A 24,575-nucleotide genomic window follows, 5' to 3' on the forward strand; every position below is an offset into this window, starting at 1 on the left:
AGTGGAAAACCATGCTAGGGATCAGAAAAGAAAAGCTGAAGGACAGAAGATAAAAAGCTTAGCAGGCATCCACCTGAATGTTCACAGGCAGGAGACTCCTGGAGCTAGAGGACAGCAGATCCCTAGAAGGATTGACACCAGGAGCCCCCAGCACCATCCTAATACTAACATATATTTACCTTGTCTTAATTCTGGCGGACATATGCCTGACCACTACCAGCCTCTTTTCTTCAACCTCTAAAAATACACACAAACACAACCTCCCACTACCCAATTCTTATCTATGCCGCCCCAAGGTCCATAGAGACACAGAATTATTAGCCACGCCCAGAAACAGGCACATGTGCAGTCACATTAGTGACACAAAAGTATCTCTACACATTCACATAGCCATATATATAGCAAATAAATGCAGGTATCCAGGGAAGCAACTGACAGACAGTGACCATAAAGCCAGTATAAAGTCAAATCTATGTAGAATGAGTGGAAATTGAATGCAAGTGTCAAAGGTATAGGGTGTGCTTCAGGGAAAAGTGACTACACAAAATAGTTAATGCTAAGAGTACAGGAACAGACTACTGGAGAAAATCTCAATGGGGACTAACCAAATTAAAAAGTCTGAGAATTGCACACCTACCCACCATAATCCAGATGTACCACCGCAAAATTATTGAGGATAAGAAAGGAATAGTGACCTCACTATGGAAAAAAGAGGCTCTATCATTTCCTTATCATCCCCTCATTGCTTGTGTGTTTCTTCTGAACTCCTCTGCTGCTAATATACACCTGTGAGCAACACAGTCATACTCCACTATCAGCCAGGGACACTTTCCTGCAAAGCAGAGTGGTACAACAGATAGCAAAGCAATTTTTCCCCATAAGAACTACGGTAATAGATGGGGATGTGTGTAGGGATTTAATACACACACAGCATAAATATGGCAAAACTGTATATGGAGAACAAATACGCTGGGTACAGGGAGAACAAAGTGGCAGAGGCAGCATCGAGTGGAGGAGCTTCCCAGCCAGCTTCTGGGAGCCAGTTTCCCAGAGATATTTTTGAAAATATTTCTGTCACTTCATCTCTGAGACTGAATGCCCAAAATAAATTTTCTACTTCATGCATTCTTGCTGCCTCCTTCTAAGCAATTAGGATTTTTTATTGTCATCACTGTCATTAGGACACATGACAGGGTCAGGCATTGGAATAGACCTCCTGGGGAAGAAATGGAATTGCCAACCCTGGAAGTGTTCAAAAAATATGTGAATGTGGTACTTGGGGACATAGTTTAGTGGTGGTGGTAGGTTAACGGTTGGACTCGATCTTAGAGGTCTTTTCCAACCTAAACAATTCCATGATTCTATTAATAGGTGTCATGTTTAGCCATTCAGTCTCATAGGAAAAAAAAAAAAAGCTTAATAGCCAGCAGTTCCTGCAGTCGATGATTGTGGTGATCCTCCTTCTACCTCTCAATATGTCCATACCATATACATAAAATTTCAGTGCACAGGAGCAACATACCGCTTAAGCTTCAGATCACATGTATCTACTACATTAGAGGAAAAGCCAACCCCTAAATTTGATCACTTTATCTATGAGAATACTGCCCAGAGTATTAAGTCTAGTGATGGGACTCCAAAACAAGAGATAGAGAAAAAAGAATGGCTAGATATTGCCATAGTACCCTAACGGAACACAGCAGCCTACTTTGCATATGGCATTATCTAGTAAATGCACACTATTATTAAATGGAGAAACTATCAGGGTCTGACAACACGCAAAATTAATTTCATTACACAACTCCCTGTCTGCATTCAAATACACAGAAATACAAAGCAACCTATTGTATATATACTGCAATTTGGTATATAAACAAGAGGTCCGCCTATAGGTGTCTACACAGGGAGCTGTGTAGAGAGTTTACAAACTCTATAAACAGCCTTTGCCACGTTGCTATAACTCAGTTTCTCCCTCTTGCTCAGACATGGACCCTCCAGAGACCATGCAGAGGCAACCATCTCAAGTCTAGGTTATAGAAACAGCCCAACAGTACTGTAGTAATGTAGGATGTTTTTCATTCCATAAAGACACACACACCTACCAGTGGTCATCCCACTCGGAAAAATACAAGCTTCTAACAATTCCAGCTGTAACTGTGAAAGCTGACTATTTCTACAGTGAATAGAAAGATATTGCCAAAACAAGTTAACTCAAAATTTATGCACAACAGAATGTACTAATCATTTACTTAGTTACAATCTTTAATTTTTATCAAAAAATGAAAAGCCGATGAATTACAAGACCTTTTTTTTCCCCTTGAGAAATTCAAAACAGTAATATGACCATCTTTGGAAGCATACCATTTGCTTTCAAACAGTAAAGCAAGTTAACCTTAAGTAACTTGCTGAATCTTAACCAAAGGAGCTAAGGTGACCTCTTCACACTAACACATGCGTTTCTTCTATGCCTCTCATCATTACTTTCTGCTCGATCAAATTACAACCACCAAAAAGTGATTACCACCACCTATGCCGAGCGCTGTGTAACCAAGCAGAGCTGCCCTGCTCCTCCCCAGCAGCAGCTACAAACTCAGCAAAAGTCTGGCAGGAGGTAGAGCAGCATCACAGGCAGAGCACATCTAAACCGTTATCCACAATTACAGTACTTTCCACATATCGGTACCATTCAAAAGCCGACAATCTCCCACAGGAATTCAAGGAAATCTGGGCAACAAAACCAACAGCACTGACTTCAGCTCTGGTATTCAAAAACCTACTTCCTGACTTGAGGTTAAGCAACGCACTACTCTAGTGTGATGTTTGCTTGTCGGGCATCTTCTTTAGAGACAAACCACCTCCAACACGGAGACAGGCACGCTGCCTGGTTAGAAGGGCCAAATGCCACTGCACGCAAACTGTTTCCACCACCTGCTTCAGCCTCCCAACCACTCACTCTCCCACGAGGGTCCCACTCTGCCCGGCTCCACAGCCAGTCACCTCCACCAGAACCACTCCCCCCTCCTCCTCTGCCTGGGGGAAAAAAGGAAAAGAATCATCCTTCCATCATCCCTGCCTCGTGGAGGTAAAAAGCCATCCTGTCTACCACACAGCAGTATCACCTACAGGCCCCGCCGACAACCAGAGGACCAGCCAGCCAACCACTGGGGCTTCCCCACGCCTGCCCAAGACCCGCACACAGATACCATCCCTCCTCCTCCCAGCCCTATCCCGAGACGCGTCACACGAGGAGGGGAGCCGCTTTTCCGCAGGACCGTCGTGCCTGCCCGCCCGCCCCCGCCCCGCACACAGAGCCCCTCGCTCCCCGGACCGGACCGGACGTACCTCGGGGTAGCGCTGCACCAGGCGGGCGATGTTCTCCCGCTCTACCTGCCACTCGGGCCGCTTCCTCTCCTTGCGCTGCAGCCGCAGCCTCTTCGTCCGCCGGGTGTATTTCTTCTTCCAGCGCTCGAAGCTGCGCACCGCGTCCATCGCCGCCGCCCCACCGCTCCCGCCGGCCCGGCCCATGCTGCCGCCACGCGCAGCACTAGCGAGGAGCGGGGCGGGGCTGGCGCAGACACAGAGCGTCACCCGCGCCGCGCCGCCGGGGGCGGGGCCAAAGGGCTCCCCGGCCGTGGGGGGGGGGGTGGGTGCGGGGGGCGCGCGACAGTGGAAGAAAAATTCCGGTTCGTGTAATACAACCCCAAAAATGAGCTGTTGGTTGCTCTCGCTCTTTTTTATAAGACGTCATGGAATCATAGAATGGTTTGGCTTGGAAGGGACCTTAAAGATCAGAATGGTTTGGCTTGGAAGGGACCTTAAAGATCGTCTAGTCCAACCCCCCTGGCAGGGTCAGGGGCACCGTCCACTAGCTCAGGTTGCTCCAAGCCCCATCCAACCTGGCCTTGAACACTTCCAGGGATGGGGCATCCACAGCTTCTTTGGGCAACCTGTTCCGGTGCCTCACCATCCTCACAGTGAAGGTTCTTCCTAATACCTAATCTACACCTCCTCTTTTCCAGTTTAAAACCATTCCCCTTTGTTCTGGCACTACACGGCCTTGTAAATAGTCTCTCTCCGTCTTTCTTGTAGGTTCCCTTCAGGTACTGGAAGGCTGCAATTAGGTCACCCCACAGCTTTCTCTTTTCCAGGCTGAACAATCCCAATTATCTCAACCTTTCCTCATAGAAGAGATGCTCCATCCCTCTAATCACATCTTGATGGCTCTCCTGTGGACTCGCTCCACCAGGTTGATGTCCTTTCTGTGCTGAGGACCTCAGAGCTGGATGCAGCACTGCAGGTAGGATTTCACTAGAGTAAAGCAGAGGATCAGAATCCCCTCCCTTGACCTGCTGGCTACACTGCTTCTGATGCAGCCCAGGATACATTGGCTTTCTGGGTTGCAAGGCCACATTGTTGGCTCATGTCCAGTCTCTGATCCATCAGCAACTGCAAGTCCTTCTCAGCAGGGCTGCTCTGCATCTGTTCATCCTCCAGCCTGTAGTGATACTGTGGGTTGCCCTGACCCAGGTGCAGCACCTTGCACTTGGTCTCATTAAACCCTATGAGATTCCCATGGACCCATTTCTCAAGCTTGTCCAGGTCCCACTGAATGGCATGCCAGAGTGTCAACCACACCACTCAACTTGGTGTCATAAGCCCCCTTTAAGGTACAGGAAGGCTGTTAAAAGGTCTCCCTGGAGCCTTCTCCATGCCAAAAAACCCAGCCCTCAGCCTGTCTTCGTAGGAGAGGTGCTCTATCTGATCATCTTCATGGCCTGCTCTGAATTCATTGCAATAGGTCCGTGTCTTTCACGTACTGAGGAACTCAGAGCTGGATGGAGTACTCTGGAGCTGGAATTGGGAGGAAGGGTTCTGTGGCAAGTCTGTTTATGCATTATTTTCTAATTCATTACAGGGAAAAACTGACACATTTCAAAAATCAAAACACAATTGGAAGACATACAGTGAACCTTGTGTTTAAGATGCTGGATTCAAGATCTGATGTGTGCCTTGACCCTTCACAATACAGCTATAATCAAGTTTAATGGCCTTGGCTCAGAGCCTTGAACTATGAAAAGGGCTGGCAAAGTATTGCAGGGAAAACTGCAATTGGGCAGAGTTGTTTTATGCTGTGTGATGTAAGGCTGGACTTTATAAGGGCCACATATCTCTCAAAGGAACTAGATTTAATCAACCTGCAAATTTATATTACGTTTCTTTATGTGCACTAATTCTTAACCCCTCCCTACAGTAAGGTCTGCATCGCTCTGCAATTCGCCGAGTCAGTTTTAGCACTTCATCAGCACACAGAATTAAAAACAAAAACAGGCTGCGGAATTATTGTGCCACATCAGGAAGAGAAAATTACAAACGTATTTATGCAATGGTATAAGAAGGAAGTAAACATGTTAATGAGGGGAAGAGTGAAAGACTCCCAAAATAATTACGGTCTCTGATGAGGGTTTGGAATTCCAGAAAGCCAAGGGAAAAGGGAGTGTCTCTTAATTTGCTCCACTTTTGCTATACGTATGTTGAGTGTATCACTGAAAGATGGTTTCCCTCCTCCCTGAGATTAGGGAAACCTATGATTATAGAAATGATTGTTTTCCCTTTAAAATACATTAAGTTTCTAATTTCAAGAAGGGCTGGAAAAATCTCCCTTTAACATGCTTCAGTGAGACCTCTCCTCCAAGGTACAGCTTTCAATGCAATGGTTTTCTCTAAGGGTTTATTGCTATTCAGATGATTAAGGAAAGATACTGATGGATTTTTTCTTGAAATAAAAATGGTTTTGTCCAGGACTACCTGATAAAGAGCTGTTTGCAGGAGATGCTGTTCCACCCCAAAGGATGTGCTTCAGGGAGGTGGCACATCTTTCCCACAGTTACAGCACATTAACTTGACATACAGAACAAAGTCAGACTGTCGCAGGGCTCAGCTGCCACTTTAAGCATGTTATCTGTCTGCCTGTAATAGAAAAACAAACAAGCAAAAACCCTCCTGTGTAGAATTCCTGCTTTTGCAGCACTGGAGTGTTTAATCTTTTTGTAAGCAAATGTACAGGTAAAAGTGTCCTGTCTGAACATGCTGTCTTTCTTCGCCTGTTCTATGTTTTGCCTACAGGGCTCACCTCTCTCATAGCAGAACAGCAGCAGTGGTCTGTGAGTCACTACAGACATAAATCCTCAATGAAAAAAATTATATGGAAAATAATATATCGCTGCCCAGTTTCTAAAAAACTTTTTATGCTGCTGTCATAAAAACCACTGCTGGTTGTGCTTATATGTTTCTGATGCTTTTTAATAATTAGTTTGCCCTGTCCTGTGTCCCACGGTAGAAGGTAAAATGCTAGAGGGAGAGCCTCTTGGCCCCATGCTGGAAGTCTGGGAGCCTGCAAGGGCCCGGGAACTGCCTTCCTATTTTCTCTGCTGTCCTCTCACCCTGAGTGGCTTGCCTGAGAAAAAAACAGGGATTTATAAAAGTTTACCTTTTATACAGGAACAAATTCTTCCATGTGATATTAGATTTATTTATAATGTGTAAGTATATTTCAGTTGTTTTGTAATAGTACTATCCCTAATACTCTGGCAAAATTAGAGATCCTTCTGAGAAAAAAAGAGAGAGAGAGAGAGAGAGAAAGAGAGAGATGACAAAAAAATCATTCAAGCACAGTTGTTTTCTTGCAGTTTGGAGAAATAAAGGGAATATGCTATAACAACAAAAGTAACAAGGCTACCTAAGGCTATAGAGAAGAAGGCAACAATTTTTTACTTTAAAAAAGACCTGTTTTAGTAGCAGTCATCCTCCATAGATTTCACTCTCATGCATACTCAGTCTTTCCTACTGTTAAGCACAAACATCTATGTGTCTGGGAAGGGTTATTTATGGTGAGGAGGACAAGGGGCACCAACTATCAAGGTCGGGGCCCTGAGGGCACTCATAGACCTTAATGGCCCTGACCAGCCTCACCTTAGACATCCTTCTACACCCTGGCAGAGCTCCACTCTGCATCCTTCAGGCCATACCTGAGTTATGTCATATGTCATGTTGGTCCCCAGCTCAGCCACAGCCATGCCTGTCCTTGCCCAAAGACCCCACTAGCAGGGACTCTGAGCTGCAAACTGACTTCCTAGCTTGACCTCAGACCTGCTTTGTCACGGAGGACATGCCCAGTCATCAGCAACTGTGTCTGCCCCTGATTATAGCCACCAGACCTCATCCTGACCAGGGAAATGATTTTTCCAGCTTGACCTTCAACCTGCCTCATCACCACAGATGTTGTCTGATGAACTGGACTCTTGGCTGACCATAGCTGCCACCCATGCACACACCCTGCTCCCTCACTCAGGGGCCATGTTACCAGGCTTGACTCCCAGCTGTCACGGAGTAGTCAGCCCTTGCTCTGCCCTCGTCAAGCGCTCATCACTTTTTCTGGCTTCATCCTGAATGTTGACAATGGTGCACAATCTTAGGTAGGCACTCCAAAATGTATTCTGCTCTGGAGAAAAAGTATTCACACTATTACTCTAAACATGAATGTATGGTCCAGCTTAAAAACTCTTGGAACAAACTACTGGTTGCGACTTCAGCAATACAGACATACTTAGTCAACACAGAGTTAATTCTGAAAGTTTACCTGCCAGTGTCTAGATTTAAATGTTCCTACCACAGAAAATGTTAGAATTAAGTATTTTCCTTTCACATTGGTAAATTGGTTTATATTTTGAAAAATCCTACTATTACATATAAATAATATTAGAAAGCCTCTGCTTCTTGTTCCAGCCTGAGCCTACTAGAGGTCAAATGATGTCTTCATGGAGAGACATACAGTCCTCTTCAATCAAGTCCTTCATTCATTCTCTCTGACCATGGATAATTTAGTAGCCACCACTCTGCTGTGAAACAAATTTTAAATTCTTAAATTTAAAATTCTTAAAATTACCCTTCAAGAATTTCCAGATTGGGATTCTCTTAGGAGATGCAGATTGTAAGCCTGTTATCCTCTTAAAACCTGGGGTGAAACAGACTGGGAAAAGTGGGGTAGTAGAGTAGGAGTAGGGAGTAGGAATTTGACTAGATGCCAGTTATTGATCAGAATGGCAGCAAACAACTCATTAAATGTTTAAATGAAAACTACCCTCCAAAGGACAGGTTTAAGTTTACACAGTAAAATTAAACTTTGTGCCATGATATTTCAAAACCACTCAATGTATGTGAAAAACAACAACAGGGAAAAATTAACCAAGTTTCTTCAAAATCAGAAGCAAAGCCAGCTTGTCAAATCTCTAGAAACACCAAAGATTATTAATGCTGTTGGTCAGGAAGCACTGGGTGGTACCATATGATATATCAGAACGCTTTAGGAACAATGTTAAAGATGGCATAACTAAGATCGCATAAACACATTTCTTCTGGAATGCCAGAGGACTTCTTGTGTTCTAGAAGACTGCTGGTGGTGATTCTAATATTCACGATTTAATCTGCAGGGCTCTTAGAATGAACCTTTGGCCAGTGAAAGCCCACCTGAACATTGGGAAACTTGTAATGTAAGCTCTGGCCAACAAGAACAATTCCATAGACATGAAAAAAAGCTTTCACTCAGATTGTCAGGCAAGATAACAATCTATAAAACAGAAAGTAATTTTAAAAATTAATTACTTTCGTGTCATACTTTCAGTCTTTAAATCATCTGCCTCTTCAAAATGTAGATTTCTTTTAATAAAGACATGAGATGGAGGTTAATTAACAAATACAAAATCAAAGCATTTTTCCTCCAAGTCAACAAAAATGTTTTTATTGAAAATTATAAACATGACCAATCTTGCAAGAAATATATGATGGGATTTGCTAGAACTTGTTTTTCCTCACAGAGCTGTCAAACACACCCAGGTTTCGCAGGCCCCATCACTTCACCCCTTCCCACAGTTTGCCCTGCAGCACTTCACCCTTTTCAGGGCTGTTGGTGCCAGAGCTATGGTGCTCTCTGGGTGTATCTGAGCCACTAGGGGCCGTGACAGACCTGGAGAAATAAAAATGAGTAACAAACTGTGATCATAACACATACACCCTAAAAAGAACCATTAAATAATCAAGACTACTTTTTGGTGATGGATGGGATCTGTGTACAGTCCCAGGGCACAGGCTGTTATTCCAGTTCAGGGGACTCCATAAATATGCATTTAATTTTGAACATGCTTGACAGTTCTTTCACAACTGAGCTGATTTCCTGACTCAGAGACCGAGCTGACAAATCAAATTACAAAAGATGAGCTAACCTTTCAGATGATCACACATTTTGGAAGAACGCCATTTCCCAAACAGAATGGTTTACACCATGGTGCTACCGAAGCTTAATATAAGAATGACACACTTAAATGCTGTCCTTTAATTATAAAAGGACTTTGTAGGGAAAAAAAAGCATTTTCATTTAGCACAGTTCTTGGCCTTTCTGTATTTCAGAGTAATTTCGGGAGACAGTTAATGTATTGTTTTTCCCAGCCCATTAGCCCAGTAAAATATATTTGGTTTTTCAGATATATAAAACACGGAATGGCACCTTTATGCAGCAGGCACTTATGCCTTATTATCCTTGGGTTTATATGCTTGATTAATCTTGCATTTGGAGAAAGAGTCATAGTTTATTATTTTGATTCTCTAGTTTATTCACTGGGTGTATTGCTCAACTCTGAAGTGTACATTTCTGTCCTAGTTCTAATGATTTAATACACCTTTTTTGTGGCTGGGAGCCACCGAGCCTGCCCTATCTGTCTGCATGTTTCTGGCTGTAGAAATTAAATTTGTTTCAAATGTTTAGACTTATTAGACTGATATTTCATAGTAATGGGTCATGAGACCAATTTAAGAGAAGAGATGTGGGCTCACTAATGCAAGGAAAGGGTAGAAGAGTTTCTTTCTGGGAAATAGTATGGTGGTGAAGCTGTGCAGATTTGTCTACAGTTCCCTCCCGAAGGTCAGTTCATGATGGATGAAGTACAGCCAAGTACCTGAATAGCTGGATTTCTAAATCTAACAATAACATTTCAGTACTGCTGCCGGTTGTAAGAACATGGGGAAAAGCAACACTGGAAACATTGTAAAGAAAAATAACATTTTTCATGGGAAATTCTGGCTACTTTTGTTTGGCAAAACAAGATAGTGATTTTAAATCTTTTAGCAATCAAATCACAGGTGCAGGACTCAGCTCCAGACAATAGTATACATACATAGAGGCATCCAAATGGAGGGGCTTGGTTCAGCTGCATTCTTGCCATCTGAGATGCTGTAAGGCATCCTGCCTGACTTCAGCTGCTTCTCCTGAAGGGCACAGATCTCCCATATGCCCCACCTTATATCTGCCAGTCTTGTGCAGATGCTGCTATACCCTAGAGCACTGAATGCTTATGTTTAATCCCACTGGAAACTGTAGAGCTATTAGGCTCATTTTGAAAGAGACATCTCGTTTCATCATCTCAATCCCCCTCTAGAGTCCATTAGCTGTATTGACCAGATTTCCACTCCCTATAACGGGAGCATGACATGTTGACAGGACATTTAAGAGCCTACAAGCTGGAACTGACTGTCCCCTATCCCTCCCCAAAGAGTTTAATGTTCAGCAGTCTAAAGACTCAATAAGAGGCATGTGAAGACATGGACCTAAAAAACTTCACTGAGCCTCTCAGCAGATTAGTGTTCCCGTTTCACTTCATTTAGCAATCCTTTAAATCATTTTACCATCAATACTAACACTCAGAAAACAGGTTGTTTCAGCAAATATAGTTGATTCACAGGTAAAGTTAAACCCTAAACAAACCTAATAAATTTTCCAGTGACTACTTTTTGGATCCAGTTCACTAAATGTTCAGTATTGTGTAATGAAATTAGCATCTCTGTTTCAGATTTAAATTAGACAGGTTTAACAACTCATAAAAACAAACAAACAAAAAAACCGTGAAAGCTTTACACAGCTCTACAGAAGATTGGTTCCTGTCAAATTCAAGACCTTGACAGCCACAGCTGCTCAGTCTAAGCTAACAGGCTCTGCCACTCAGCAGAGCTTGGCAGCATAGATTTTCTACAGCAGAGATCAGGTTCATGGCTTCCAGGGGGCATGTGGATAACCATGCAACTGTCAGCACTCATCTATGCAGATGTTACTTGGCAGTCTTCTATTTTATTCACAAAGGAACAAATCAAATATGCCTCAGCAATATTTAAACTATATTTATAAGTCTCTTGCATAAATAAATATTTTGAAGAGTAAAGGGAAAGCACCACTGGCAATTTGTAGGGTCTTTTCTGGCCCGTGATTGTCAGCATATTCGGAAGTGATCTGAAAATGAAGTTAGGAGGGAGGAGGCAGAGCCTTATCACTGGTCTTTGTCTGAGCTACATTGCGAGTATGCCTGTGCCTGGCCACGCACCTCGCTTATCTGGACACAAACTCTGATGTACTGAGTTGACTCCCTGGCTTGGCCTTGGACCTTAGATCATCAGAGACTTGTGTGTCTGGCAATCACTGGCATGTGGCTGTGCTAGGTAACCACCACAGGACCTGCTCTGCTTGCCCTGTTCAGGCACTGTGCGACCATGCCTTGTCAGTGAGGAGGACACTATCCTTGCCTGCCTCACTGTCTCTCTGCACTCCCACCTTACAATAGTATGTTATCTATTGTGTCAAAGGATTTCCTGTGAAGACTGCAGAATAACTATGTAATAAATAACTAGGTAATAAAACAGCAATTAAAATTCAATGTAAATAAAGGTGAAATTATACATGAGGGAAGCTGTTCCAACTTTATATGTACCAATGATGGGCGCCGAGTTGATTTTTTACTACCCATAAAGTTTGGGGGTTATGAAGAAACTATTTCTATCATAAGATTCTTATTTAGGCATTCACTGTCTGTGTAGCTAGAAATTATCCCATGAGGCACAAAGAGAAGCAACTGAAAGTAAAAGCCCCAGTGCTATTGCTGTATACCCTTCTGTTGTATGTGTGCATGTCATCCAGCTGGATGACTACATGCAGAGCTTAATGGTAACAGTACTCAGCTTTCTACCCTAGACTGTAAACAGTCTGTGAAGAATTTATATTGCTGTGTCATTCAGTAAAGTTCAAAGGAAACATGCTGTCCTCTGCCTTTCCTCACCTGGCGCAGAAGCAAACTGCATGCATTCATTCACATCAATCTGTATCAGTTAGTTTGGGGCTTCCAAAGCATCCAGTCCCTCAACAGCCTTGTGACGTCAGGAAAACAGTAGCACTTTCACTGCACAGAAAGGGTAAATAAAGAGAATATCTGAGTAGCTTAGCCTTTCTGAAAAGAAGCCCCAGAACACTTTCTTCCTTTTAAACACAGCAACTCAAATACTGCTAAAACTTGAAATATAGTCCTCATTGGAGACTTGCTGTAGGTGTCCACGAGGCTTAGGTTTTACTCTGATTGCAGTACTCCAGACATGAGAAGAAGGTAGCTCCTTTTAGGAATGAATAAAACTGTAAGAAGAACATTTAATCACATTGAGTATTCACAGAAGCACATCATGGCAAAAACATCTCCTTTCATCTGGCATTACCTCAGTGCTTGGGATAGTATTGACAGGTTAAGAGAAAAACAATACAGATTCAAATCTAGATTGACAAAAAGCTTCTGTTTTTCCTACCATTTATTATCGTTATTCTGTTTAATTGCAAATCTGTGCTTATTTTTTGTTGTGCCACAAAAAATGGCACAATATATATCAGCATAATATGGCATACTATACTGCTGAATGAGATACAAAGATAAGAAGAGACAAGTCTTGCTCAAAAAAGACATGCTTGAAAAGAAACCAAAGAACAGAGGAAAAAACCCAGGATACACAATGAGAGATTTCAGTTATTTAAAATGAAAAAGGCATTTGAATTGTTATTTATGTTCTCACAAACAAGAATAAAAATATTTATTTTCCATAATGTAGAATTGTTTTAAACAGTGCAGTGTGAGTGGACTAAGAATCCAGACTACTAGCTTTAGCTTACTAACAACAATTTTTGTGTGTGTGTGTCTTGCTTTGTTTTTCCTTCAGTCATCTTTCAAAAGCAATAACAACCAAAACCACTCATTCATCACCTTCTCTTTGATCCTCACTCTTGAAAACAGCTATTTTGCATCTTCATTCAAATCACTCCACCCCATTCCTTGCAGTAATATTAAAGAGAAACTTCCTGTTCATGGATGCCTTTCTGCAATGAATCCAATTACTGCGGCTCCAGGGAGGGGTTCAATGGGCAACAAATGCAGCAGGAAACACATATTAGTGTCACAGATAGATTTTTAAAAGCTGTTCACAGTCCTCAAGATTGTGAGGCAGGCAAGGCAACTGCTACAGGTTGAAATAGGTAACTGCATTTTCTTAGGCCCCCAAAATCCCTGTACAGGATGAACACATTCTGTGTCAGTTCTTGGCCAGTATGGATTGGAAAAATGTGCTTTGCAAAATGAAGACCTTGGAGATACATTGTAATTCATGAAGGACATGAGCATCAATTAAAATTTCAAAAAAATGTAATGAAAAACAAACTGCTGAAAAACAAACTGCTGAAAAACATGCTCTTTCTAGGCCTGACAGAAAAGCCTCTGCAAATCCTATGATAGACATAGTAAATTGTATTTTTAAAAGGAATTACAGGTTAACCATATTATGAACTATGAAATCACATCTCTACTGTGCAAAGCATTTATCCAAAGAGTTCAGGCAAATAGTTCCTTGCAGTCAATGGCCTCAAACCCTGCTTGCCCACACAGTGATGGGATGCTTACACTCAGTGCATTTCCCTGACTCTTCAGCAGCTGGGCACCACGTTGTACGGGAGTGTGGAGGAGCAGTGATTCACAGAGACCCTTCTGCAGTTCTTACTTGCCAGTAAGTGGCTGTACTCAGAGCATTAAAACTCTTGTGAACTCATAAGTTTACTGCGAGCTGCAGATTTTTAAGGGTCTCCACTGTAAATTTATCACCATTTCTGTTGTCTTTAGCAGCTTAAATGTGCAAGTAGCATTCACAGTGTATTACATCTGAAGTATCTCAATAGTGTCATTTGACATTCCTGTGTTGGGTCGACTTTTTCCTGTTAGAGGTAGCTGCCCTGGAAACCTTGAAGCTTGATTTTCTTGCACATTCTGTGTTCCAGGATCAACATTACCCAGATGTAAATTTTGCTCCAATAATGGTTCAGATTTCATTAAAAATAAATGTCTTGGATTTACATCAAGATTTTCTTCAGGCGACCATTATCTGAACATAAGTTCACAGTTTATTACCGTGATCACTAAGCTGCATCATTTTGCCTCTGCAGCATGTAAATACAGAGATTAGGAAAAAAAAAAAGAGGGAGAACACATTATGACATTAGAGGAACAAAACCCAGAAGCATTTAACGCTTTCCTTTTACTATTATAATGAGGCCTTTAAAAGTAAGTTGGGAAAGTACAGGCTGGATAGTCTCCAAAAGATAGATGGTTTCTATCAACAGTCATCAAGATATCAGTATAAAAGTAGTTTCTGATATAGAATTCAGCATGAACAGTTTTTCACTGCACAATACAAACATAAAAGTTGTTTATGTCATATACATCTGCATGCCTTTCAGACCGATCTTCTGACTCAAAGTCTGATTTTGGGATGTATAAGGAGATGAGAACTGGTGACATATGCAATCCCCTCTTCTCCTGAGTTTCAAAATAAATAAAATCAACTTTGCTCTATTAGAAAATGGATCCTTCAAACCCAGCAGCATATGCTGGTTTGTTTTAGAATAGTTTTACAATTATATATGGACTTATTTAGTAATTTCTCATTTTGGTCTTCCAAAAGCTTCCAATTAGAGCAGCTGTTGAAGTGTCATCATTCACAAATGTTTAAATGAATATCTGCATTGATATCCCATTTTTTGAGATGAATTGATTTCATTAGTGTTCTGCAAAGGCTTCTACATTTCTCTCTTCAGTTGTGAGAGAGAAACAAACTCTTCCTACAGATACACATAAATATTATGGGAAAAAAAACTATCTGGCAGTTTAACTCAAAAACACTGAACAAATAGATTCAAATCATCTAGAAATGTTGCAGTAAAATCATATGCAGTTGCACTGGAAATCCAGGGTTTATCTTTTTATCAGGAAGACAACTTAGGAGGAGTGGGTGGAAAATAACAGTAATATACAGGGGACTGAAGAATAGACAAAAGATAAGAAAAATCCTCAATGGCTCCAAGAATAGTTTAGGTTATCACCACATGAACAAAATACACTAGTATTGTTATTAACAATGCTTCCAATTTATAGTCACTTTGCACTGGAACAAGATCTTTCATAAAGTTACTAACAAATTATTGACATTAAGTGTATGGTTAAGCGAATCTCCATTTAACAAGTTACTCAGCCAGGTTTGCAAGTACTTCCATATATATTGACTGCTTTTACCCTTAACTCAAGCAGTTAGAGAGTATTCAGGATTATTTTGTTGGATCATTTTCACTGGAACAAAAACACCTGTTTTACCTCTGCATATCCTGATTGTGCAAATCATCTACCCCAAATCCTGTTTCCTAACTACAGTAACAATACACAACTGCAGGGCAGTAGCTTCCCCATTCAGAAGCCTAAGCTCTTTTTCCAGATACTACTGAGTTCAGAGGTTTTGATCCATATAGAATTACAAGTGCCAGATTTTACTGGTTTATTCTTACAGTGGAATACAAGCATGAAAATAATTTTGATGTATAGTATTTTTTGTTAAATGAGAAGTATATAATTCTAAGACAGCAATAATAGAGAATTATATATCATGTGAATTAAAAATTACAATAGAAGATTTGAAGACGGCTGCAAGCCAGTGACTAAGGCTTGCTTCTTCTTTTGGGTTCCCCATCAGAGCACAGTACTAGAGCTCTCCAGTGCTCTTTCTAATCTCCTGGTTGCTCCCATACAGTCATGCTGTCTGATTCGCATGCAACCAAATCAATTCTCCCTCCCTATTCTAACAGTCACTCTGGTCTGATCATCCACTAGAGTGAAGCTGAAGCCTCTCACAACTAGGTCAATAATACTTTACCTTGATGACACAAATCAATGACCCAATAAAAAGTATTTTCCCAGTTCAAAGTTATTGCAAATATGTTGCTGGGTCAACTACGCACTGGTAGGCTTTGTCACATTAGGCACTGCCTTTCTGTGCAAGTGATATCTGCAGCTGTCTCATCATCCTATTCACCAGCTTCTCCTACGCTCCCTCCTAGTCACTGATGCTGGTGATTGTTGGGCTGCAGGTTCCAATTTAAAATTTTGCTTTAACATCAGACTCTATGCTTAGCTGGTATTTTCCTAATCTTTTATTCAATGTCTCCTCACATTTGCCTTCCTCCTAGCATGTTTTGTTCCACCCTCAGCCTTTGCTGTTGCTTCCACCCTCTTGTGCACCAGCAAGGTATCACCACAGCCCACGCTGGAGCCATAATTAGGTTTCCCAGGTAAGAAGGTCATTTGGTAGGTCCTTTCCTGATTCCCTCTTTTGTCATTTCCAGGGCGCCAAGCCAGGACCTGGGCATTTTGCCAGTTCACATGCTGCTCTCCCACTCCACCCTGGACCTCTTGTCTTCATGCCAAACTCTGGAGCCATGCCTGGGGCCACACCCCTTGCTACACCCCTGCCGTGGAGCCACTCCTGGTCCTGGCCCTGGCCCCAGCAGCACTGTGTCGGCCCTGCCTGGGACGCCATGGCCCAAGTTGGGCTCCTCCACACATCCTTGTCCTTGTGCTTCCCTGCCTGCTTTCCCAACAGTGGAACCTAGCCTGAGTCCATCAGTCTGTAGTGCTTGATGGGTTGAATTTTGAATGCAGACAGAACATACACAAAGATGCAATTATAATTTATTCTGCTTGAGGAAAAGAGAGAACATGGGCTGTAACAGTATGTTTCTCCCCCAGATAAGCATCAATTAGACATCTAACTAGTTATGCATTTTTAACTGATTTGTAAGGCTGACATAGTGACATACCATCACCAGACACATCAGGCTCCTTTATAGGTATGTCTGCCAGCACAGGTGCTCGTCTCCTCTTGCAGTGGCTTTTGCAGCAGCAGAACATGATCAGCCCTTGCATTGGGTCTATCTGGGATGGAGTTAACTGTCTTCATAGCCTACTCCATTTTGCATTTGTGACTGAGACTGTGTTAGCAACACACCAGTGTGTTGAATGTTGCTGAGCAGTGTTTGTACAGCCTCAGGGTTGCTTGTTTTTTTCTTTAGTCCACCCTACCACACCAGCAAATAGTCTGGGGGTGCACAGGAAGCTGGGAGGGGATACAACCAGGACAGACAACCCAGATTGACTGAAGGGATTTTCCATGCCATATGACATTGTGCTCAGCTATGAAATCTAAGGGATTATGTGGTTAAAGCATTTGTTGTGTGAAGCAACTGTAATGTGTGCTAAGGTCCTGCTTTATAAGAAGTGGCTGGACACCTGCTGCCAATGGGAAGTAATGAATTAATTCCTTACTTTGCTTCGCTTGCATATGCAGCTTTTCTTCACCTATTAAACTGTCTTTATCTCAATCCATGAGTTTTTAGCTTTGCATATGCAGCTTTTCTTCACCTCTTAAACTGTCTTTATCTCAATCCATCAGTTTTTAGCAGGACTCCGTACCTCCTTAGAAACTGTCTGCTTTTTCATTACTGTTCTTCTCATCCAATTCCCCAGACAGCATGTCCACCTCCTAACAAGATCATGATTTTTAAGATCATACAAAAAGTAGCTACCATCACCAGAGGCTGCCACACAGGGGAAGAAGTTAAGGGTGAGAGGCAGCTCCTAACTCCCTCCAGATTAATTATTTGTCCCGCTGGGAGCCATACAATTACTTCCACTGCTGCTGGCAGCTGCTGTTGTTGTTGAGTAACAGTGTGTCACCCAACATGTTGCTTTTCGATGTGCTATTACACGTAGGTAGTCAATTCTGCCAGGTTAAGGTAGTCAATTCTACGAATGCCATTTGATACTTCCTGGGATAGCAACTGATCCCCAAAACAGGCTGTCAGGTGTCCCAGTGTTGCAAAATGTGGAATTGATAAAATTTTCTTAAGAAAGGATATTCTTTAATGTTTGATCTTTGTGTACTTTCAAGCCTAATCAACAGGAAAAGAGATTTAATCCATGAAAGAGATAGCAGCTAACAAGCTGTAAGTGATGTCTGGGTGTTAGAAAAACAAATTTTTTGTTGGTAGAACTGCATTGTTAAGGTTGAGGGCTTGATATGCTTCAATGATCTCAGACCCAGGGCGAGGTTACCAAAGCTTGGGAAGAAGGATGTACCACTGATAGTGGGCACAGGGAATGCAGAGTTTATGGGCCACAAGGATATTTGGCAGAACTTCCAAGATAAGGAAGAAACTAATAATGCCAACTCAGCAACTGTGCAGGAATCAGATCCAACTGGGCAAAAGGTAATTCCGGCAGGGGGAGATTGCGACCACAATTCAGGGCCCACCAACTCAAGAGATGATAAAGACTCAGCATACAGACTAATTAACATGAGTAGCAAGACAGTCATGAACCAACAGAAGATAGAATATTAATCAATAAGAGAACTATGCAACTTGTAGCCAATGAACATTAACGCCTTTGTTTGCTAAAATGTATAAATAGTAATAAGTTTTTATAGTTGGTGCTCCTGAATTTGTGAAATATCACCAAGCACCAAGGCTTGCACAACTCTGAAATAAATAATCAGTGTCTCTCTCAAGTGTATAACTACTGCCTTGTTGCACACCGGGTAACAAATCCAATTTTGTGCACAACACCAGCACCACTATATAAGGATCTCTATACTGCAATAGGTCTGGTATCAAAGGACCTGCAGGGTAGGCAAGTCCTTGCAAATTAGCCCACGAGAGTAGATAGAATTTCCATTCTATATATAGCACAAAATAATTATTGTGCAATTTCACTGATTTGGTAATGGCTGTTGCCATGCCGATCCTGTGGCAACATTTCCACCATCAAATCCAGACAAGTAGATAAATGTGATTGTTTACTGAACATACACATCTCATAAATCCCTTCTCCTTTAAAGCCCAGCCATTAATAAGACTTTGCCATCTTGGTTCTGTATTTTTCTTTTGCTCTTAAGAAGGAGGCTTTTATGTAGTTTATGTGAGCTGGTGAATAAAACAAGAAGTTAAAACTGATTAAGTTATTTTGACAGCTCCTGTGCCAGCAAAAATACTTTTACTAGCACTCTTGTGCTAGTAATTAAAGAAGTGAAACTCATCCTGTCTTTATAGTGTTATAAAACTTTTGTGTGATTCCTTTGTCTGATGAAATAGACCTGTATAAGGCAAAATTTATGGATGGTATTACAGGAAAATGAGAACATATATAAATTCTTCAGCATGTCACTGTGCCAAAAGCTACCAGAAAATGCTGCAGTTATATCAATATTTCTTGATTATATCCTTGGATATAACTCTAATTGAGATATATATACTTATATATATATATGTGTGTGTGTAGCCTCTAATGCCTTTCCTGTGGATTATTGATACAATTTCTCAGTTTTCCATTATTCATTGCAGAAAAAAAAAGTAATGGATTACATAGCACAGTCAGTTTTTTAATGCGCAGAAACTTCATGTTCTTTTCAGTATGAAATAAAGTCTGCATGGTTCATTAACAAAGTGATAATTTGCAGGAAAACTACTAATGTAGTTAATTCAATTATAACAGGAAAAACTTCTTAATTCTGCATCCCTTCAGGGCCCAGAGTTTTAGTTAGTCTGCATCAAATGTTTTTAAATACAGGTTGACACAATTAGAACAATTCATGCACAGATTAACCCAGAAGGAGAGCACCAAAGGGGCTGAAGTTACCCTACTAACATTACATGCTATCATCTTCAGCACTCCCCAATAAAGAGCTCTGCAGAGCACACAGTTCTCCCTTACATGCTGACGCAGATCGACTATTCATAAGTGGCTGGATTTGGTGCCACAATAAAGGGAGCCAGGATGCTGTGTGGATGAAAGCTAAGAATGGCACAGCAGAGCTAGTTTACAGGAGAGTTGCTTGTTTGCAGAAAATCTCATGCCACAAGAATGGGGCAGGGTGAATAAAAGTATCCGGTTTTGCATCATTGTTTTTTTCTAACATTTTGAAGTTGCTTCTATTTCCCCACCTAATGAAATCCTCTTCCTTTGCTACCAGGTGCACTGGAGAGAGTCCTTTGCCTTCAGCCACTCTGTACTGATAGAGTTCTTTTCATTTAATCCTGTTTTTAATACGCAGAGTTGCTGCTTCAGTTTTTAGTATGTTTAAAATAATCCTTCCAAGCTGACCTCTTCTGCCTTTGCACCAGGGCTGTCAAACAGAGGTTGTCTGGGAAACCTGTAACACACAGTTCTCAGCACGGAGCCAAGGAAAAACAGCCTTCTCTCTCACACTGCTCATGCAGCTCCTGGTAATATTCTGGCTTCAGAATCTCAAACGTGTGTTACTCTGAAGCAGATTTACAGGTAGAAATAGAAACTGAAATAGACAATAGAAGTGTAGAGTTTAACTAGAGTTTGTAAATCTCACTCGGGTGCTAACTTGGTAGTTTCACAGAGTTCCCTCTCTCGCCTCCTTCAAGACCTCTGTACCAGTTGCACATGCAAATCAATGAACTGTGAAGCCAGTTAGATATTTAGAATGAATTCAGCAAAGAGGAAAGAGGGCACAAATCTTCTGGCTTCCTCTCTCCCATTAGTGCCAGCAAAGGCTCCTGTGTTACGTGTCATGGTCATAGTCATGTAAGTGCGTGCCCATTGTTTCCTCAGTTCCCCCCATTAAGATCAGGACTAGACTACATCCAGGCTATATAGTAAATTTTCAATGGTTTTATTTGGATAGCCATTCATTTCCATCACCTATAGTAGGGCCTGAAAGTTTTTAACAGACTTTCCAACTACAACTCCATCACACTCCGGTATAAAAAGTTCAATAAGCCTGTTGTTATCTGGGGTCCAGCACTGAGGAGCTCTGCAAAACTGACAGTTCAAAGCAAGTTTGAGAGTCATACTTAAACAGAGCAATAGCATCCTGCTGGACTTTATTTAATATATTACACATATTAATTAAAGAGTTAATAATCCTGTGGAAGAAAACAACATCTCTACTTCCTAGTGTTACTTGAATTAGAATTATTAAAGATATTTATCACTAAGGAATTATCTATACTGCTCACATATTTCTTTTAAAAGATGGAAGGTAAAAAAACTAATTTACAAAAAAAAATCCTGTTCAAATTAGCCTGTATTTATAGAATATCCTTTCTTATTAAGCATTGGGCATTCATTTCTTATTGAATTTAATTAAGTGTCCTTGATGAGAGAGCAAACAAAAATAATTGACAAGCTTCATTAAATTCCCCTTAAAACATACAGCTACTGACTTCAATGAGAGCTAAATCAAACCCTAAATTAAGAGCTGAATTGCTCAAGATTAAAACAACTTGTTTCAAAGCCTGGGGACAGTTTGTTCAATTTTATACTCTATTGGTAGTCTTCTTTTATTAAGTGTACAAACAGGTGGGATGGGATTCCTCTCACCTAACTTTAGACATATACAGTGTACAATTCAGAGCTGGTCATGCCAGACTCCCTTTATAGTCAATAGAGAGAAAGAGCTTCTTTTAAGGGATGATTCATCTGACCTATTTTAGATGTCTACTTTAGAATGAGATAAATTGTGCACTATAAGCATTTGGTCTTCACTGAAAATAAAGGTAATTAGGCAAACTCATTTAAAGGGAACTGTCTGCACTACAGGGGTTTACATTTAGTAAAATGAATACTTTCTTTGGCAGATAAAGATATTTAGACTCATCATCGTTGTATGTAGAAGGGGATAAGCTAGTTGAACTGAAGCACAAATGTGTCTTTCACTTGATCTTCCAGGTGAAATTTGCTTGCTATAAACAAAGCAAGGGCAAAATATTTTTAGTCAAAAATGCTCTTTATTCTTCTGACATACTATATTCATAGCTGACATCAATAGCTGCTGATATTTAAAAGAAGGATGTGAATTGGCTACTGCTCTGCCTTCCACTGTTAGGGGTATCAATGCAAACCAAATAAAGTAAGGATTCTGCCTTATGCTAGTGATTCTCTTGCAATAAAAGCACTCCTGGAGTTAAGTGCTAAAAATGATCACAGAATTTTCTGTGATATAATTAAGTTCTAGACTTATCTGGAATGCAAGGCATTTTTGCTCCACGATGTATATTAATTTCCCCTGGCAAATTCACAGAGGCATTCTGATTTATCTAGTTGCTGTACCTTGTTCTCCAAAACAGAGCATGTAAATAAACTCAGAGTTTTCTCTGGGGCATTAATAATTGTAAACAAAGTATGATATGATTTTAGCTGAAACAATGTAACTAAAGATAGCATTAAGATTTTGTGTTATGCAATTTTATTAAGAGTGTGAGATTTTTTAATTGTTTCATTTATTTAAATTTTCTTAATTCAACAAAAATTGAAGCAATAATTTTTGTAAGATTTACTACCTTTCTGCTCCACTCTGCCTTACAAATTTTAAGAATCTAAGGACACCAATCACTGTTGCTGTTAATTACTATTTCTGATAATCTGTTTATTAGTCTCTAGTAAAAGGTGACCTGATATACACCATGAAACAAACCTCCTCACAATGAGTTACATTTACATCTTGCAGTCAGTACACAGAAGCATCATGTGTCTGCAAATTTTTGTTTTAAAGATTTAAGTGTGACATATATGCTACAAACCATTTGGAATCACAGAAGCATAAAGTAATCTAAATGGACTCTGGGAGTTTGTGAGGATGAATCCCCTCTCAAAGCAGGACTAACTCCTATGTTAGATGCTCAGTGCCTTCCCCAGTCAAGTTTTGCATATCTGCCACCTTCCCAGACAACCTGTAACAGTGTTGGATCAACCATGATGCCATCACTGGAAGTGTTCAAAGCCAGACAGGGCAAGGCTTTTATCAACTTGATCTAGTAAAAGATGTCCCTGCCCATGGCAGGGAGGGTTGGACCAGATGATCTTTAAAGGTCCCTTTCAACCCAAATCAATCCTGTTTTTTTTTAATAATGGTGATTAAGAACTTCTCATGCAATTTATGTCTGTTTTCACTTGTCCTTTTGTGTTGGACATCCAAGGAAATCTATCTCTCTGTAACCACCCACTAGAAAGTTGTACACAACAATTAAATCCCCTCCTCTGGACTTGTCCCTGTATGCTAATGTTTCTTGTATTTGGGAGTCCAAAACTGGACACAATATTCCAGATGTAGCCTCTTGAGTTCACAGGGAAGTTGCTTTCTCCGGCCTGCTGGCTACACTCGTACTAATGCAGCCCAATATGTAGTTAGGCTTTGTTGCTGTAAGGGCACATCCTTGGCTTAAGTTTGCATTGTTCATCATAAATCCCATGTCCTTTCCCAAAAACTGCATTCTAGCCTGTCAAATTGTACAGTGGCATAGTATTTTTCATGCCCAGATAGAGCTTTAGATGAGCTTTACTTGCCTTTTTTTTTTATTATTGTCCTTTTGAATTTCAGACGTTTCTGTCAGGCTATTTCTCTGGCCTCTTGAAATCCCTCTGAATAACTGCCTTTCCCTCCAGCATGCTATTTTCCCCCACAATTTAAAGTCACCTGCTAATTTAGTGGGGATGCATTCCATCTCATCATTCCAGTCATTAGTAAAGAAGTTAAATACTACCAGCGTCACTATCTAACTCAGAGGAATACCACTCCTGACTGGCTGCCAGTTAGACTTTCAGCTACTAAGCAGAACTCTTTGAGCCTGACGGTCCAATCATTTTTTCTAATCAACCTCATAGTCCACCCATTCTGTCCATATCTCTCAAATGTGGTTACAAGGATCCAACTAAGCATGGTCTTGATAGTCTTCCTAAAGTCAAACTAACCAATAACCATTGCTTACCTCTCATCCCTAAAGCATTCATCTCATCATTGAAGGCAACCAGGTATCTGTTGTAAAGCCATGCTGGCTGCTCTTAAATTGTATTAGGGTTGTTTTTTGTAAAGAAAAAACAGATATATCATCCTATACAACTATAGCAATTCCAGAGACTATAGTTGGCTTTATGACGCTGTCATGGTTTAACCCCATCCACCAACTAAGCACCACATAGTCACTCACTCCCAGAGGGATGGGGGAGAGAATCAGAAGAGTGAAAGTGAGAAAACTCATGGTTGAGATAAAGACAGTTTAATGGGACAGAAAATGAAGACAATAAAAATAATGATAATGATAATGGTAATTATAATAAGAATAGGAATTAGGATATATAAAACAAATGATGCACAATGCAACTGCTCACCACTCACTGACCAATGCCCAGCCAATTCCCAAGCAGCAGGCCCTGGCCAGCTTTTCCCCTAACTTACATACTGAGCATGATGTTGTATGGTATGGAATATCCATTTGGTCAGCTGGGGTCAGCTGTCCCGGCTGTATCCCCTCCCAATTTCTTATGCCAGCC

General features: G+C 41.0%; 1 protein-coding gene across 1 annotated transcript in view; it reads right to left on the reverse strand.

Annotated features, from left to right (window-relative positions):
* DDX10 (DEAD-box helicase 10) overlaps positions 1-3,534 on the reverse strand; it is a 169,760-nt gene extending 166,226 nt beyond the window's left edge. Inside the window, exon 1 of the mRNA XM_027712757.2 lies at positions 3,343-3,534. Coding sequence (XP_027568558.1) covers positions 3,343-3,525 — 183 coding nt within the window. The 5' untranslated portion in view covers positions 3,526-3,534. The remainder of the gene's footprint in view (positions 1-3,342) is intronic.
* Between the last annotated feature and the right edge of the window lie 21,041 nt (positions 3,535-24,575).

Source organism: Pipra filicauda, unplaced genomic scaffold (assembly GCF_003945595.2).
Source record: "Pipra filicauda isolate LSUMZ 115617 unplaced genomic scaffold, ASM394559v2 scaffold540_size334518_pilon, whole genome shotgun sequence".
Taxonomy (NCBI): domain Eukaryota; kingdom Metazoa; phylum Chordata; class Aves; order Passeriformes; family Pipridae; genus Pipra; species Pipra filicauda.